The 18,717-nt window shown below is 44.1% G+C and overlaps 1 protein-coding gene across 4 annotated transcripts in view; it reads right to left on the reverse strand.

Moving 5' to 3' along the window:
* Window positions 1–18,717, reverse strand: part of RAB37 (RAB37, member RAS oncogene family) — a 545,872-nt gene that overhangs the window by 368,913 nt on the left and 158,242 nt on the right. For all 4 annotated transcript variants that reach the window (XM_069654871.1, XM_069654868.1, XM_069654869.1 and 1 more), the window contains exon 2: window positions 9,725–9,835. In XM_069654871.1, coding sequence (XP_069510972.1) covers window positions 9,725–9,835 — 111 coding nt within the window. The remainder of the gene's footprint in view (window positions 1–9,724; window positions 9,836–18,717) is intronic.

Raw genomic sequence — 18,717 nt, forward strand, 5'->3', positions numbered from 1 at the left:
CGATTCATAATTAGATAGAATACTGACAATTTGCCCCTGTATTGGCTCTACCCTACAGCTCAACTGGTATTTTTTAATAATAACCACTAGGCGCTTTTAAAAATGCAGAATTCTAAGTTGGCATTAAAGTGAGATAATAAACGGATGCTCGTTACTTGCACATGCTTAGACAGAAAATGGACAAATCTCATCTCCTGCGCATTCCAACCAGTGCAGGGAATGGTCCGGAAAAAGACGGAGTGACGCTCCGGCTAACAAAGTCTTCCCTGAGCGCTGCTCCGTCCCCCAGACCCAGGGGCCAGCACATGTCTCTCGCAGGTCCAGCGCCTAGAAGACTCGCCACAGAGCGCTACCTAGTCTTCTGAAAGCAGTCTGCTCGTGAAAGCTCAGATTATGCTTGCAATCGCTCCACCATCTGCTGCTCTTTCTTCGGGCATTGAGGCTCGCACGGAAATCTAGCAAGCAAATCTCTAGCTGCATTATCGCACGCCAGAGTAACCCAACAAGCTTTCAGAAGGCTCGGCACTGGAAACTGCCAAAGCCTCATAATGCTGCTGTCCAGACGGATGCCAAAGCCTCATAATGCTGCTGTCCAGGCGGATATAGACATCTCCTGCAATCTACAGGCATCTCTTTATTAGGGTGAATATTGTGACCAATCAAAACAGAAGAGGCCATTATTCACTTAAAAGGGCTTCTAACTGAATCAATATAAGACATATTTAACATTTAAAATTGAGGGCATTATTATGTTCCCATAATGCTATTTGCTTTTATGCAAATCGCTAGGATTGGGTTCGATGAAGAGATCCTGTGTTGCGCAACCTAGCCGGGGCCACGCCCCTGGCCTCTTCCCACACCTTCCCACAGCCCCTCCCCTCCAAAGAGGTGACAGTTCCCCCCCAAAAATGGTTTCCATTTCCAGCACTGATCCAAACCGGTTTTCCAAAAGGTCACGACTGTGCGCCGAACAAAATGCTTAGTTCCAAATTTGTAACAGAGTGAAATACAAAGCAGATGCTCATTACTCATTAATAGTCAGACGTAAAATGGATTAAAAGAAACGTGTATCTGCTTTCCAATGACTAATTAGAGAAAAAATAGGTCACGAGATCCTTAACATGCGTCTGATGAGAACTTCAAACATAACGGCGCCAAAAAGACTTTTATTTTCAACTTTTGTTTTACTTACCTGTTTCCAGTACCTATTCAAGATACACTCACCAGTGAAACTACTACTAATTCTTGTGTGACAATCAACTTGCATTGTCCTTAGTTGCTCCATCCTGTACTTAAAATGGCCGATGCCCACACTTCTATCCACGGCTGCCAGAGTGTAACAACAAGTTCAAAAGTAGCAGCACAAAATAATATGAGACCCTCTTGGGTTCTTATCCATAATCTGGTACTTCATTTCCAAACACAGTCACACAGTACCCCAAGAGAGCCAAACACAATTACCCTCTTATTACTAGTTCCGGCAGCCCACTGAATCACTTCAGCTGTTGACGACAACATGTGTCCACATGTGCCATAAATTGTCATTAAACTTTGCATTTCTTTATTAGGATTCGTAAACCCATGAGTTGGCACCATTGCACCATGTCTAACACACATATTTATGTGATCTAAAGGGTTATTTTTACATAATTCCAAATTAACCCCTCAAAGTGTATACATTCCTATTATCTCCAAAGACATCCTATAGGGTGCAGCCAGCCTCATTGCTATATAACCCTAAATGATTTCCATTTAGCACAGTCCAAGGTAGACTCTACATAGAAACACTCCCATCTCATGATCGGAATTCACACCGATCTGGATGGTTTGATATTTAGAAATCATCCTGGCTTCACATTGTTGCAGAGGCTTCTCTCTATCTCATCCCCTGTGTTCACATCATACTTGTTTCAGTCCAACAAATCGAACACCTCTTTTGTTCCCAAGTTGGTGGTGCTCTTGCCAACGCGTTGACAACGGTAATCTGGGCTCATCAATTCCCAGGGAACTTAGGTGCTCTAGAATGCGCACACATAGCTCCAGAATAGTGCTACCAATGTATGTAAATCCACAGGGACAGATGATTCCATACACTACATACTTTGACCTGCAGTTGATGAAGTCCCTGAAATCAAATGATTCATTGACATGACTCACAATGCTTTGTGTTCCCTTAACATACTGGCACATGCTGCATGTACCACACTTTTAGAAGCCTGATACAGTTTGATGACACCATGTTTTCTGGGTTCCCAGTGGACTGAGAAATGATGGACTAAGTACCGGTTTTAGGGTGGGTGCCCTGGTGTACACAAAGGTTGGTCCCTCTTGAATATATTGCCATAAAACTCAATCTAATGTCAAATTGGCCAATCTTTCTTAAATATCTTAAACAATGTGTGGCTTTCTGTGGAATACTGGGTGATCATCCTCACTACATTGTAGTCTGTGGTCACATCTTTCGCTTTAGGTTTAAGTAGCCCACTCCTGAAGTTTGACACCCCCCTCTCTCTAGCTCGTACCAAATGTTCTTTGTAGCCCCGCTGCAAGAACCTCGTTATTAGAACATCACATTCTTTTTGATAGTCTGACATTACAGTACAATTCCTGCTTGCCCATATAAACTCCCCTGTCAGAATGTTCTTAATGGTACTGGCCCTGTGACAACTGGTAGCTGCTAAAATTGAATTAACTTCAGTTGTTTTCCTGAAGGTTTGAACAGATTGGCTAGCAATGGTGCATAATTTGCCCCCATGGCCACTCCCCTGGTTTGTCTGTATGTACTGCTGTTAAATAAGAATTTATTATTTGTTAACGTGAAATAAAGTATCTCTTTCAGCATAACCAAGTACATCAAATATGATGCAGATCTTTTTGCATACATATACTCAATTGTCTCTAAGGCCAACTCATGCCTGGTGGATGCGCACAGGGCCTTCACGTCTAAGATCAGAAATCGTACATCACTTGACCACTCAAAATGCTCTAGTAATTGCAACAAATGCATTGTGTCTCAGAAGTAGGATGAAACTTTGAAAACTACAGTACGTAAAATGCCCTCAATATATCTAGAGCATTTATCAGTGATCCATCCCATCACACTAACAATAGGTCTCGCTTCTGGTATTTGCTCAAACTGATTATGCACCTTGGGTAGGACATATAGTTAGTAGCCTAGGATGTTTTAGTGTCAAAACACTGTTTCCTCATCAGTTACCAGTCCTGATCTCCCGCCTTTGGTGACCAATTCCTTATCTTGGCAGTTGGTTACTCTATTGGGATTGTTCTTTAGGTTTCTCACAGCATCACGGCTCCTGCAATTTCCTTGTGTATTTCAATAGATCAATTAGTGTCAATCCAATTACCATTGGCAGTCTGGGGAAATGACATCCCTTTGTTCAACACTACTACTTCTGAATCAGTTAATTATTTATTATTTATGTCAAAGGTTAAGTACCATATTAACAATCAGTGATGTCTCTGTTACTTCTGAAGTTCACCATACTCACAGTTGTTCTTGGTAATCAAATTGGGACGCAGTGTAAATCAGGTGCTGAACATAATACAAGAAGACTGGTCGATATTGCATACCTTCCTAGAACTCATGAAATGATTTCTCAAAGGATGGTAAAATTAATAGTGCAAGCAAAAGTCTTTATGCACCATGACACATCACACAATCATACCTGCAAAGACGATGCATACAACTTTGTGTTGGTTAAATTGTAATCATATTATTTGTGGAGATAAACGTTACCATCCCCGATTAGATAATATTGCCTCTTTTTAACTAAATGTGCTGTATTTATAAGTGCCCTTGTGAAAGAATTGTAGAACCTAAAGTAGATATTTGAAATGAAAACATGAAATAGTGGTGAGACATTATAATGAACTACAACATTAAGTTTCTCAATTGAAATTTCTGATCTTTGATGTTGATCTACAGCATTCCAAAGGAGATGGCAGAGGAAATGGATTGTACACAAAGAAACATATTGGATACCTTCGGGCCCTAATCCCATTTTCCTGATGTGTAAATATTGCTTCATGATGAAGAGTCTAGTGGAACAATAATACCAATGCAATCACACATTCTAATACAATCAAGTGATAATTACATTTCGATACGATGTTGTGGGGACTCACAAGGGAAAACCAAAAAGCAGAAAGCAGAAAAAAATATTCTTGAAATATAGAGTCGAAAGGGGTGGATTTATAATTCATTTAAGATTGTTCTCATCTGATCATGATATATGAATCATTTGACATATTTTCACCAGCTGCTTATTTGTTGTATTTATTATTTACCTGTTGGTCTATGGTGTCCTGTTCTTCCTCTCTGTCTAATAAGGTCACACATTTGCTGTAGCACCTGCTGGTTTCTATTACTCGCATACATGGTTTATCGATATGTAGCTTCTCTAATAAAGCAAATCTCTCATTTGCCCAAGAGCGTTGTTGGCATCTTGCAGTCACTCATCTGGACTCTCTGCAAGTGTGACCGTTCACGGAACTTGCGGTCGCCTCGTCACGCCACACAACGGCAAATTGTATGGAACTTCATTTATGCATATGGGGTACAATACCCTTAACAAAATATGTATTAATTGTGTACAAGGACAGCTCTGCCCGTTTCCCACTCAGTCTGGCAACCAGGCAAAGGGTGACCCTCTGGAATTTGGCATTGAAGAGTGCGACCAATCAAATGCCTGGAGACACTTGAAGCAAAGTTTAGTAGTTGTGGTGCGTGGCACTTATAATGTGAGTGAGAAGAGATGATCACCAGCTTGGGTTGTAGGGCCTCCTTGCTGGACCTTAAGCAGAGATCTGTCAGGACCTGAGATGTTGCCCCGGGGGGGACAGGAGTCCACCGGGAATACCCTTCCCCAACAAAATGACACTCATGCTTTTCAGGCTTTTGTTGGACAAAAAGATTGAAATAATACTTCCTGTAGCTTTTGGTAATCTCCATGACATGCATGTTCTAATGCCTATTGGTTACCAACTTTTTTGTCTTGGAAGATGAGCTGCGGGGTTATTCAGGTCTTTGGCTTTTTTCAAGACCTTTTTAAAATTACAAGGTTTTGACCTTCAGATGTTAGGTAACCATGTTGTTTCTTGAGAGGTAAGTACACTTTCTGCATACCTTAAAAATGTATCCTTTCATTTCTAAGATACAGAAGCGGTTCCAGTATATAAACTAGCAAAGATTCCTAAATATCCTGAAGGAACCTCCCAGATCCTAATTATAGGTTGAGTGGATTTCTACCACATACAGTAATCAAGATATGTGGTGTTCTGGAAAAGACCCTGATTCTAGACAGCTGCAGATTCTTTGAAATACTGCCCGTGGCATTCCGGAAAGTCTGCATGTTGTATGTTGTACTATTTGTCTGTATGTACAAAACCGTTGGGCTATGAGTATATTAAATACATACATTTTGTACTATTTGAAAAAATCAATTTCCACCGCAGTTCTGCTTATAATACAGCGACCGTAAAATGTCATTCAGTGCAGAATCTCCTGGGCGTCACTTCTCCTCATTACACTGCAATGTGGGAGAGAAACCCTCTTCTTCTCCTCCTTTGGAAGCCCCGTCCCCTCCAGACTTTTATGTCCAGGAGTAGAAGCGGTGCACTGTTAAGTTTCTGGGAATACTGCATTCGCTAAATACGCACTGGCCCATAATCATGCCAGCGACAAAAACACCTGGCGTTTGCAAAGACTGTCTGGTTTTACTATTACCACCAACTTCATATTGAGGCCATGGTATTTAATAAGTAGGTGCACGTGCACCCTGTAATTTGTCTTATACGAGCTGTAACTCGCCTGGGGTATAATGACTGTCTATCTTACTTAAGCACCCTTCCACGTGATCCCGACAAAATAAGGTGTTACATTACTAGGTAACGGAACGTGTGCCTCATGATGGCAATTCTTATGCGGCGGCCATAGTTTCCTATACAAACCTCCCTGTTTTTGGCCTCTCTCCCTGTATTAATAGCCATCTTAGAAAGGCTACAACTTTGCTTTATTACTATGTTGCGCGGACCATGTTTTGCATGAAAGGCGTGTAAGGGCCAAAAAGCACCACCTAGCTGTATATGTCAATACTCACCGTGTAATGCTGTGTGGATTTAGGTCACCTGTATGTGAGTGGCTTTGATGCTTAAATGGCCGCCATATTGGCCTTTGCGAGGTTAGCTTGCAAGACAAAATCAACCGACCGCTCGATTCATGAGCCATGGGGCATATACAATCATTAATGAATCCTAAATGGAGACCACTTGATGTGTAATTACTGCAGTTGTTGACCTATAGATAGGTGGCATTTGAATGGACGGTAAATCCTGGATGAAGGCGCGTATGTGCGCTTTCTTACACCAAGCATATTAAAGCCAAGGATGGAGGCATCCAGTTATAGATAACCTTACAAAATGTTACCCTCGTTTTGCAAAGGTTACATTTAGCATGCATTTTAATTATGTCTATGCTAACCATTTCAAGCTTGAATATTCAGTTTCTTCATTGTTTATAAAGACCAATGCTTATTCAAATGTACTGTCAATCAGTGCCGGCCCTCATTCCTATCCTGAAATATAATTGTAATGAAAATGATAGGCTAGGCCAGCTCTTATTTGCCCTTTGATTCCTTAATTGCAGTCATTGCTAGTCAATGCGGGGCCATTTGGCTACATTCATGCGTTCAGAGCAGTGCAAGTGTGCACTTGTCACATCACAGTGTGTAAGGAAGTAGCACATGTCATTCAGGCACTTTGAGAGCATTCTGGGTGTGGTTTGCAGTGTAAAAGGGCCCCATGATCACTCTTTGCACACCCCCTCTGGGGACGGGCCCACTTTCCTTGGCGCTCCTCCTGCCCAACCTCCATAGACAGTAGGTCACGTGGTTTCCATCCAAACAGAGAGTCACATTCTGCTCCATCAATAGAGAATGGCCCCCTGTTTCCCATCTATCCATCATCTTTATTAGGGGGGGCACAAACTAGGGGCTACTAAACATTAAAGGGGGACGCCAAAGAGTCACATATATGCGTTTATCCAAAAGTATACCTTCATCTAACTCAAAGGTGACACTTAACAGTGGAATGCACGGCGTATTTCTCATTGCAGTTGCAAAAGGGCCCTGGTTTTCAAGTGGTCTTATCATAGGTAAGCCAAGAGACACATACATTTTTGGTGAGCAATATGTGAATGGTCACTTAGTTGTGCAACAAATCTCTACAGGGGACATTTCTGGCAGAACGGGCACAGGGCGATTAAATGATTTGCCCAGGATCACACCCTTTGGATGAGTGGAGAATCCGGGATTGTGCCCAGAATGCAATTTAAAGGTTGGACCACATATCTTCCCAGCTCTAAATAGTACAGCTATTTGTTAGTATGGCGTTCAAGAGGCAACATTTCTTTGTCATGGAGATTCCTTGAAGCACACTCCAATGACATGACAAACTAACCTGCCAATATATAAGGAAAGCGAATGGAAACTTGGTAAGCACACATATAGCATGATCGGAGCTTGATTTCTCCCATTCAGAATGGAAGACTACAGGTACCACAATGCAAAGTCATGGAGTCCTGAACATATTCCTCTGGGTTTTTACAACAACAAGTCCTAGATGTGATAACGTCACTGCTGGCATTAATTATTTGATACAGATATGCAGCTTCCTTTTATGCACTAAGTGAAGCACATTCTAAATCCGATCTCCTGTTCTTACCTTTCTCTGCATTTTCCTGCACTTCTTGAGGTTTTCCTCCTCTGACCTATGCAGAACTATATATCCTCTGCCTCATTATTCCCCTCCTATTCTGCTTTATGAGATTCTCTTCCTTCAACCTCTGCATTCTCTCTTTGTCTTCTCCTCCTCCAACCTTGCGACTGTGTTTGCTCCTGGATTGTCTCCTTCTTCAATCATTTCTGCAGCCGCGAATCTCTCTGCAAGTACTCTATCTCCTGCTTGCTCGTCTCTCTCTGCACCTCCTCCTCTCTCAGTTATGTTATGATATGATGGGTTATTTATAACGCGCTTAATACCCAGAGGTTTCTAAGCGTGGACCCGGGGATCGAACCTGTGTTGCTCATGTCATCTTGCTTCCAAGGCGAGCACGTTGCCGCTGAGCTATCCTCCCAAGATAGTTCCATCCACATCCCACCTCCTAATGAACCTTCAGCTCTTTCCACAGCTCCCCCTCTTCCTGCAGCTTCAGACCTCTCTGCACCTTCCCCCTCTCCTGCACCGTCACCTCTCTCTGCACTGCCTTCTCTCCAGACCTCATCACTGAACTACTGCACCAACACCCAGCTCCACTTTCCCAGGCTTTCCTTGATACACCCCCTGGGGCCAGGCTTTTCTCTGTGGGCTGCACCTGTGACTGGTATTTGTTCTGCACTTGGGACTGTTGAGGTAAAGACACAAGTGCAAATCAGCATTTCCCTGCCGCATCTTGTGCACCACAGACAGAGCTTTCATAGGCCAGTCCACCTTCTTGGAGGTTGCCATAGTGCACGCGCGCAGAGAAGTGCAAACACGGAATCCGCAGAAAAGTGGTAGCAGGGCCAGTGAATGCTCGGTGGGTTGCGCGCATGCTGCAGTGCAAAGGGAAATAAAATCACATTGAGAACTGAAGTTGGTAATTCTTACTCTCTCACGATCACTGCCTAACGTTGGCGGGTCGGCATGGGCGACGGCTACAGTGGTACTGTGCCCGGCATGTGGAATGATTTAAAGTACCAGGAGTAGAACAGTCCCCTGCCCTAGGGTTCTGGTGGGTGGGTGGGCCTGGCCCCTGATTCGTCCCCACACACTCTCTGAGCAAAGCAGGGAACCTCATCACTGATAGTTAACTGGAACGGCTTTCAGATACTCCATTACTAATCACCCAAACATTCACAAATGCAATGGAGACTTGTCACATTCAGTAGGTCAGTCCATTACTCTACTCCCTGCTTTTTGCTGGGTTTATTCCCATCCACCAAAAAGAAAGCGTTTCCCAATCTAGATGTGCTGATGATAACATAGAAACGTGAAAACATGTATTTGCTAGGCTATTGTAATGAAGCACCTGTGCATAGTCGTGTTATAAATGCCATATCATATCATTGTACAAGGCCTGCCTACGGAGCCGGAGGAGTGTGCCTGGGACACTGGTTACCACTGCATTTTGTTCATGGTGGCAAAGGAGATGGGAGAGTTCTGCAAGGCAACCATGAGCACAGCCACCCATGCTTTGCTCCAGCCCTAGAAGAATTTCCCTGAAGTTGGAGGCTCACCAAAATCAACCACTTGAGTCCATTCGCTCTACCGGCCCGAGAAACTCACCATCTACAGAGGCCGGCAAACTACCAGAAACCACACCATCCGCAAGCTAGAAAGAACTGCAAGTGGGAAAAAAGGAAACCAACCTTTTCCTGCTTAGCTCCCTTCTACTGGAACAAGTTACCAATGCAGATAAGACAGGCCCCGCCCATTCTGAAGACCCCACTCTTCAGAGAACATACAGCCAATTGTTGATCACTCCACTCAACCCTTAGTCTCCCTCTCTGGAGCTCACCCTTCCCCTGCTCCCCTAACCATCTTGGCTTCTCTGCTGCTCTTGCATCCTTACTTGTAATTCCCTGGGTGCGTCCCCTACGTACAGCTTGCCGTCGATCCACGGCTAGGTTTGTGCTCTATGCCTCCCACACATCCATCCGATACTTACCGTAAATCCAATGCCAACGGTTGCTGAAAAGGAGCCTGGAATGAACTTTCCCTGGTCAAACTGCACCAGCAGCGACGTCTTGCCAACACCGCTGTCTCCCACCAGGATGGTCTATGAGAGAAACACAGAAAGAGAATCAGAGGGTGATCAGTACAAGACAAAGGGAGACAGAAGCGACAAATAAAGGGCGACAAAGAGATGGCACGGCGGTGAAGAAGGGCTGCGCGGACTGTCTAAGACAAATACACGACCATCCGTAATGGAGATTCCATACGACCACTCACCGGTGCGTTCCACTGAATCCAGTTGTGGTGTGTGGGTTTTTGGTCATTGAACTGTGCATGGCCAGTGTAAAGAATCACGGCTATTCCACTGGGACTGTAATAACCCCAACATAAGCAAATAAGATGGAATTGTTCATATTTCATATCAGCTCAGTAAGTGTCCTGCAATGCATATGGCAGTAACAGGAATATTATCATTAGCAACCGGGAGGAGGAAGCCAGCCAATCAGGTGGCTAGGAATTCAGGCTTGAACCACTGATGCGAGCCCGCGTTCCAGCCAGCCTGACTATTGGCTCCCCCCACCACCATCTTCCCCTCACCCTCTTCCCTCTTTTTCTTTTTTAAACCCTTCCCACCCCTTTTCTTGGGCCATTAAGTTGGGATGCCGGGCCGTTAACCCCTGTTCCAGCCCTTGGAACGGGGGCTTAATGTCTTAATATGTGCAAGCATGTGATGCGTTTTACACAGGTCAGGCCTCGCTCTGAAGCCACAGAGCGAATGTTAAGGGTACACTTGCAAGGACTCAGAGGGTTTTAGATTGGGGAGGGAAAGGTGGACCCAGTTTTTATGAATATGTTGCTGGGTCCCCAGCTGTGCTCCAGATGAAGCTACATTTCTGTGAGTTTCACCCAATCTGACTTTTCTATCTGCTCAGTTGATCCACTGGGTGGGTCTATGTCAACGGGTCCCTTCCTCGCCTTCTTCTGCTGTGAGAGACGAAGCAGAGTGGGTTCCCCCCCCAAAGGTGGACCCCAAAGGTGGACCCAAAGGTGGCAAGTCATGAAGCAACTCCACAGAGTTTTGAGACCTTTCCCTGTGCCATTGTTCACTGCCTTTAGAAAGCATCTCTAGATGTAGTGCTCCAGTCTTTCTCCGCAGGATGACACACTTCTGGTTATAGTCACTTTCCAGTGTTTTGGGGTGGGGGGATATAACCAGAAGAAAATATCCACCAAACAAAGAAGCACTCTGTTAGAATTAGTATTTATTGCTATTTCTATTGTATGTAAAATCAGGTGTTATTTCGAAACACTTGTGTACGAGCGCGATATAAATAAATGATCATATCATATCATAACAAAAATGATGAGAAAGACGGGAAGCAATACAGAAGATAGTTGAGGTAGTACCGAAGACTGTGGATATCTGAGTGCGCATTCGGCATTTGGTAGGGGAAAATGAAATAGGTCATAGACCAGAGGCAAGGACAGAGAAACAGGCGTAAATATGACAGGCAATGATGGCCTAGTGCCATGGCATATGGCAATATACATGTTTACATATGGTACATACGTGTGAGACCTAGTGGCAATGGATAGGTTGAGGTTCGGTCAACACCGTGGGCCAATGAGAGGAGCTTACGTCTGGTCTTAAAGCCTTCCATTGGTGGGACGGCTTTCATGTGCAGTGCGAGGGCGTTCCAGTGGACGGAGGCAAGTAAAGAAAAGGAGCAGAAAGAGGACGTGATTTAAGGGTTGCAGGGGACAGAGAGGTCGAGGAGAGAAGAGGACCATAGAAATGAAAAAGGAGAGTACAATTAACATGCAGTCATCAAGGTAGCGGGGCAAGGCCATGGACAGGGTAGTTGACTAGATGGGGGATTTGAAGAGAGTGATTCTGCCTGGAGAGTGTGGCGGATCGGGGTAGGTTTTAAAAGGGGTGCATACCGAAGGTGAGGATTCTGTCCAGAGGAGAGAGAGTAGAGGGGAAGACCGAGAAATACACTCACACATTTATTAAGCTGGTTTATGACAGGTGTCGAAATGAGAGATTTGGCAGCATGTCGAGTGAAGTGAGGGCGGGCGGTGGATTTTCTTAGCATTGAGTAGGTTAACTCTCTCAGCTGTGGAAGTAACCATAGTTACCTGCTGGATCCTAAGGTGCCTGTGAGAGAGGACCCCAAGGTTGTATCCTTAGGTAGAAGGTAAGGGACTATCAGGCGGGAAGGCGACCGGATGTGGGAGAGTGCCGTCAGCATCAGAGGCGGCGAGAGAGTGGATTTAGCAATGGACAGCGTGTTTGCATCCAGTGACAGGTTGATGTGAAGCACTTTGTGATGTGTTCAAAAATGTTAGGGGCTGGGTGGCGGTTAAGGAGACGAAGATCTGGATGTTTGGGTGTGAATAAAGCCAAGAGGGTGAGATTACTCTGCCAAGAGAGGAGGTGTAAAGAGGGAAGGACAGCGGGCAGAGGACTGACCCTTGAGGAGGAACCCTCACTGGAAGGGGAAATAAGAGAAGAGGCGTTCGAGTTCCAAGAGATGGAGAAAGAGTGGTCAGAGAGGTTGGAGGAGTCAAGGGTGGAGAGCCCTTGGAGGAGAGAGGGATGATCCAACGTGTCAAAGGCTAGGTAGAGATCAAGTACAATGAGAATAGAGGTGAGGTGGGAGTGGTGAGCAGTGGATAGAAGGTTGGAGACACGGGTGAGAGCCATTTCTGTCGTGTGTTTGCTACAGAAGCCTGATGGAATGGGATTGCAGAGTGATTGAGCCTCGACCTGACTGAGGGCAACTAGCCTGAGGATTTGGGAATGGTGGCACAGGGGGAGATCTTTCCATTTAAAGTGGTCTGGTTTGGGTCAGCAGTGGGTTTCTTGGTGACATTGGCTAGTTTATGGAGGATGCCTGCGTGGAGCTGAAAGCTGAAGAGAGAGAAGGCAGAGGGGGTGACTTGTGCAAGTTCTTTGGCAACTTATCACATCTTTGCGGTGCACAGAAAGTCCCAAAGTTGATGTTTCCCAGTCTCCAATTCATTGAGACTGGAGGAACACTGGCACACAATGACGCCAATTTCCTGAGTTTATCAACAACGTGCACTCCCTTTGTTAATTCGTTTTTCCTTCTCTCTTTTACTAGGGTCATTTTTACTCTTATTGTGCTTTTTAACCTTTTCATGTTTGAAATGTGTAGTTTTTAATTGTTTGTGGTGCAAAGTGATCAACAGAATCACAAGATGGCTTAACGGAATAGAGGATGGGTAGGAGCTCCGTGTGGGTTTCTGGGGGACGTGGGGTGGAAAAGCGAGGAGAGGGTGAGTCTGATAGCTGGTGGCGTGAAGGAGGAGGGAGGTGGGAGAATTGAGAAGGATGGCCGGGTGTCTCATATTTTTGTCATTTTGTTGGATAGGTAGGAGGCAGAATCATCAGCCATATGAGAGGATCAGAAGGAGAATTCCTATAGGGGGGGCACAGCAGGGAGTGTCTCAGTGCATTTTAGAGGGTGTGGGAGAAATCATGAGGTCAGTAAAGTAAGAGGCTTTGGCCGAGTCCAGAACAGTACTGCTGGAAAGGGGAGCGTCTTTGTGGGAATCCAGGAGAATGGTGGAGTAGTCTCATCACCAGCGGCATAGACGGAAGTGCATGGACGCCTTCAGCTGCTGGATGGCTGGGCAGCTTCATGCTTGAGAGCGGGGGCAACAGGAAGTGAATTAAGCAAGATAGTGCTAGTCAAATGAGTTGTCATGTGAATTGCTGAACTAAGTGAAGGCAAGTTCAATGCAGTGGGCAAGCCGATGGGGGGGCGTCGGAGGTAGTACTTGACTTGCTCTGAGTCCTACTTCCTTTTCGTGATTGATGAAGTAAGGGTGAAGGCGAGTGGAGGGGGAACAGAGATGGTGAAGTGAATATGTGGTTGATCAAAGGGAGAGGAGGTGAAAAAGAAGGCAGAGGAATGGAAGGTGGAGGAGAGGGGGATGAGATTGAGTGAGTTTCCATGAGTACGATAAAGAGGGTTGTGCAGTCTGATCAGCGAGTGGTCAGAGAGAGTGGAGTCAAGCTGTACCCGGATGCTTCTTAGTAATGATGGGGAGGATGTGGTCGTCCATGCAACTGAATTGAATTGATATTTTATTTATATTGCGCTCATACACAAGTGTTTCAGAGCTCAACCAAGCAAAGGGAGGGGAACAGGGGAGAACAAAAACAACTGTCTTACTAGGCCCACTGACATTAAGAACGCACAAGTGCATGGGAAAGGGAAAAAGGGGGAAAAATGCAAGGAAGGGGTAGAAGTGGAAAGTGCGGAACAGAGGAGAAAACCGATGCATAATAACCAATTAATTAATTAAATAAATAAATAAATAAATAAATAAAGACAAACAGTGGTAGTGCAGCCAGCAAGTGCCCAGTACTGGCTTTAGCAGTCAGAGTATGTCTGAATAAGTGCAGAAGAAAAACGGTTGGGGATATCGGCTTGATAGGACTTAAGTAGTAGATTTAAATCGAAGGAGAAAATATTGGGGGTGGCAGGTGGGTAACAAAAGGGAAGACTAATTAGATGGGTGGGGGCAAGAAGGTCAGAGGAACAAAGAGGGGCTGATGGTGCATCCCAACTGCTCATTAGGCCAACACCACCAACATGTAAGAGAGCGGAAGGGAGTAAGAAAAGGCAGCAAAGTCTAAATGGGGTGCGGCCGGAGCTTTAGTGTCATGGGGGTGATCCAGGTTTCAGTGGCGCCCATTAGAGAGAGGTTGGGGTGATGGGGACGAAGTAGTCAGTGATGAAAGAAGCTTGATTACGAAGGGATTGTGTGTTCCAGAGCTCAAAATGAGTGGTCCGCAAGGGTGATTACTGGGAGGGTGGGCATAGGTGGTGGAGTGGACGAGGAAGGCGGACAGGAAAGATGAGGTTAGGGTGGGCATTGTATGGGGGACAGGGTGTTCAAGGTATCCTTTAGCAGCAGAGGGGATGATGGGAAGAGCAAGTTTCGGAGGCTGGGGGAGCGGTAGGACAGACCATGGGGGGCGGTAGGTGCAGACACAGAGAGAGGAAAATGAGGAAGCGAAAGAGGGTAGGAAGTAGCTGGTTGTGGTGGCTCCGACTGGGAGTGTGGCAGGTATGGCAACTTGAGCCTGGGTCAGTGGCAGAACAGGGGGTGGGGGGTCAGGTTTCTGGGCCGGAAGTGGCCAAAGTGTGAATTGAACCAGCTAGTAGCAGCCACAATGCAGGTTCAAACAAACGGATAGTTGTGACAAAAAAATACAGGTACAAAACAGTTTAGATAGGCCGATAACAACCAAAAATACAAGCACAAAGTTGGTGGTTAAAATGGCCAGTAGTGACCAATTGCTAAAAAGTCTAGAAGCAACCACACAGCAGGTACAATACAGGTTATGTAGGCCGATTGGGACCAAAAATATAGGTATAAAACAAACAGGCTAAATAGGCCATCATTGACCAAAGTACTGGTGCAAAACATGTTAAATACACCACTAGTGATCAAAGTGCATTAGGGTTCATGCAACGCTTAGTGGTGAGAATAGCCCGTGGTGATGCTTCAGGACTCCATCTTGGCTGGAGGGAGGGAGCCTTCAGGGAGTGGAGTGTGGTCTCAGTGAAAATGCTGCACGGTGGTAGCTTTTGCCAGCCACCCTATGCCATAGCCAGATTTTGTGAAGCAAGAAGATAGACCATGTGACTATCAATTGGGTGAATCGGGAATGCTGAGCTGCTGCGCGCCGGGCACGCGCTCCATGCTGAGCCTATAAGCCATGCCGAGGTCATGGCCATTTGGCACAGCAACTGGCCATGACCATAAAAAGGTTCCCAGATGGTATGCTTCATGACATGGTACATAGGAGCTTGACCGGGCCAGATGGGTGGTTGTAACATGCAAAAAAGAAGACCAGGGCCGAACTGGGGCATAAAAATGTCTCGGGCACCAATGAAAAAGTGACCCACCGTGCAAATGACAATTCATACTTTTGCGACAGACTGAGTAGTACCCAAGCGGGAGTTTTTTTTGTAATAAAATGTGATGCAAATTGTGCATTTTAAAGAATATTCAGTTACACTGGTCAAAACTACTAACGCACAGGGAAGCAACTTATCAAATGTGGTCCACGTTAATCCAAAAAACTGTCCCACAAAAGCATTTGGGGTTTTTGGTTCGGGCATTGCCCTATAGTATATAAAAGAACTCAATTAATCAAGACCATAAGAGGTGGACAGAAATAAAATGACATTGACTTGCAACCATGTGTCATACAAAAATAGGAATGTATTGTTCTACACATTTCATTAATAACAATTGGTAATATCCGACCTATAATACTTATATTTTTTTTTTTTTTTTTTTTATTGATTAGAGTTGTATTACAACAACTTTTTCAATTTTATATATATTACAAAAAATCCATTCTTTCAAGAGTAAAAGCAATGAATCAATAAAACAAGCATTTACAATTACAATTACAACCATCTTCCAAGTCAAATTTCACAATTTAAAAGTGTTGGCTTACATAATGTATATCAATCATTCCAGGTTTAGAGCTTTTAAAAAATTGATAGTAGCAATCCTTATACCCATACATTCAGATGCAGCCAGAGCGATCCATCTATTGCTTGGATCTATTTGTGCAAAATACCCAAAATATCTAGAAAAGTGTATATTTCGTAAACTCAAAAGTTTAGGGGCTGTCCACTCTAATAATAAATGTTGCAAGGTTTCAACAATTGTTGTGTTTTGACAAAACCTACACCATTTTAAATCTGATGAAATTTGTTTCCTTCTTACTTTAATTTCCCTAGTGGGCCAGATATTAAATCGCAGCCTTAGGATGTCATATCTAATAGCAGAAGAAGGAGACAGGCACAAATACGAAGGGATGACTTTATAAGCTTTGGGTCCAAATATTGTAGGATCAAAATCTCTATAGGTTAAACACTTTACTCGAGTCTCGATTCAGTCCATCATATGGACTTTCTTCTTTGCTCTCTCTGGCTGATCTAATAAAAGGGTCAATGAAATATCGGCCTTTACCATAATAGAGAGAACATTTGAGGACCACTGTTTCGGAAACATTTCTGCTGAGGTTAATATGTAACTAGAGATAGCCGACAAGGCAGAATTATCCTGAGTGGAAAGCAAGCATTTACGAAATAGAGCGCATAAGCGCCAATTATGTTGGGCACTTAATGAGATTAAGCCTAATTCATAACGCATCATCGCTCCAGGAATGCATTGCGGTAAATGCAAAATGGCTCGCCAAAATTTGGATTCTAAGTGATTAAGAAATCCAATTGGTAAGATTTGCGTTTCCATACCATAAAGAATAGTTGGAACAACATTTTGATTCCAAAACAAAATGGCTGCTTTAAGTGTAAATTTGCCATACTTGGATACAATTATTCGGGTCTGACAAATTGCCATAGTTAGCTTCTGTTTAATTTTATTCAGCTGTGAGTGTAGTGTAGGACAACCATCAAAAATAACTCCCAGATAAACATAATTTAAAACTATCTTTATGGGGATTGTCTCAATTTGCCACTTTAACAAATGCTTGCGTGAACCTTTAGGGATAAACGTAACAATCTGTGTTTTGGCAGTATTTACAAGTAATTCATTTTCTTTGAAATAGCTGCAAAGTGCTGACAAAAATACAGGTACAAAACAGTTTAGATAGGCCGATAACAACCAAAAATACAAGCACAAAGTTGGTGGTTAAAATGGCCAGTAGTGACCAATTGCTAAAAAGTCTAGAAGCAACCACACAGCAGGTACAATACATGTTATGTAGGCCGATTGGGACCAAAAATATAGGTATAAAACAAACAGGCTAAATAGGCCATCATTGACCAAAGTACTGGTGCAAAACATGTTAAATACACCACTAGTGATCAAAGTGCATTAGGGTTCATGCAACGCTTAGTGGTGAGAATAGCCCGTGGTGATGCTTCAGGACTCCATCTTGGCTGGAGGGAGGGAGCCTTCAGGGAGTGGAGTGTGGTCTCAGTGAAAATGCTGCACGGTGGTAGCTTTTGCCAGCCACCCTATGCCATAGCCAGATTTTGTGAAGCAAGAAGATAGACCATGTGACTATCAATTGGGTGAATCGGGAATGCTGAGCTGCTGCGCGCCGGGCACGCGCTCCATGCTGAGCCTATAAGCCATGCCGAGGTCATGGCCATTTGGCACAGCAACTGGCCATGACCATAAAAAGGTTCCCAGATGGTATGCTTCATAACATGGTACATAGGAGCTTGACTGGGCCAGATGGGTGGTTGTAACATGCAAAAAAGAAGACCAGGGCCGAACTGGGGCATAAAAATGTCTCGGGCACCAATGAAAAAGTGACCCACCGTGCAAATGACAATTCATACTTTTGCGACAGACTGAGTAGTACCCAAGCGGGAGTTTTTTTTGTAATAAAATGTGATGCAAATTGTGCATTTTAAAGAATATTCAGTTACACTGGTCAAAACTACTAACGCACGGGGAAGCAACTTATCAAATGTGGTCCACGTTAATCCAAAAAACTGTCCCACAAAAGCATTTGGGGTTTTTGGTTCGGGCATTGCCCTATAGTATATAAAATAACTCAATTAATCAAGACCATAAGAGGTGGACAGAAATAAAATGACATTGACTTGCAACCATGTGTCATACAAAAATAGGAATGTATTGTTCTACACATTTCATTAATAACAATTGGTAATATCCGACCTATAATACTTATATTTCATTTCGCAACCATATATGTATGTTCGTAGCTCCCAACTCCATTCAACCTATTTGATCAGGCGTATCTCTATTCATCCACCTTCACACTCTCACAACTGTACCTATTCACAACTAGCCTTTTATAATAATGCAGGCTTCAGACAAGACATATGTGTGCTACTGCTTAGGCACCCTGCTGATCTAATGGAGTAGCTCTTGTTCAACAACCTTTCAGTCGACGGCCGGACTGTGAAAGCTTTTCATGATATG

This window comes from Ambystoma mexicanum, chromosome 3q (genome assembly GCF_040938575.1).
Source record: "Ambystoma mexicanum isolate Mex_15411 chromosome 3q, UKY_AmexF1_1, whole genome shotgun sequence".
NCBI lineage: Eukaryota > Metazoa > Chordata > Amphibia > Caudata > Ambystomatidae > Ambystoma > Ambystoma mexicanum.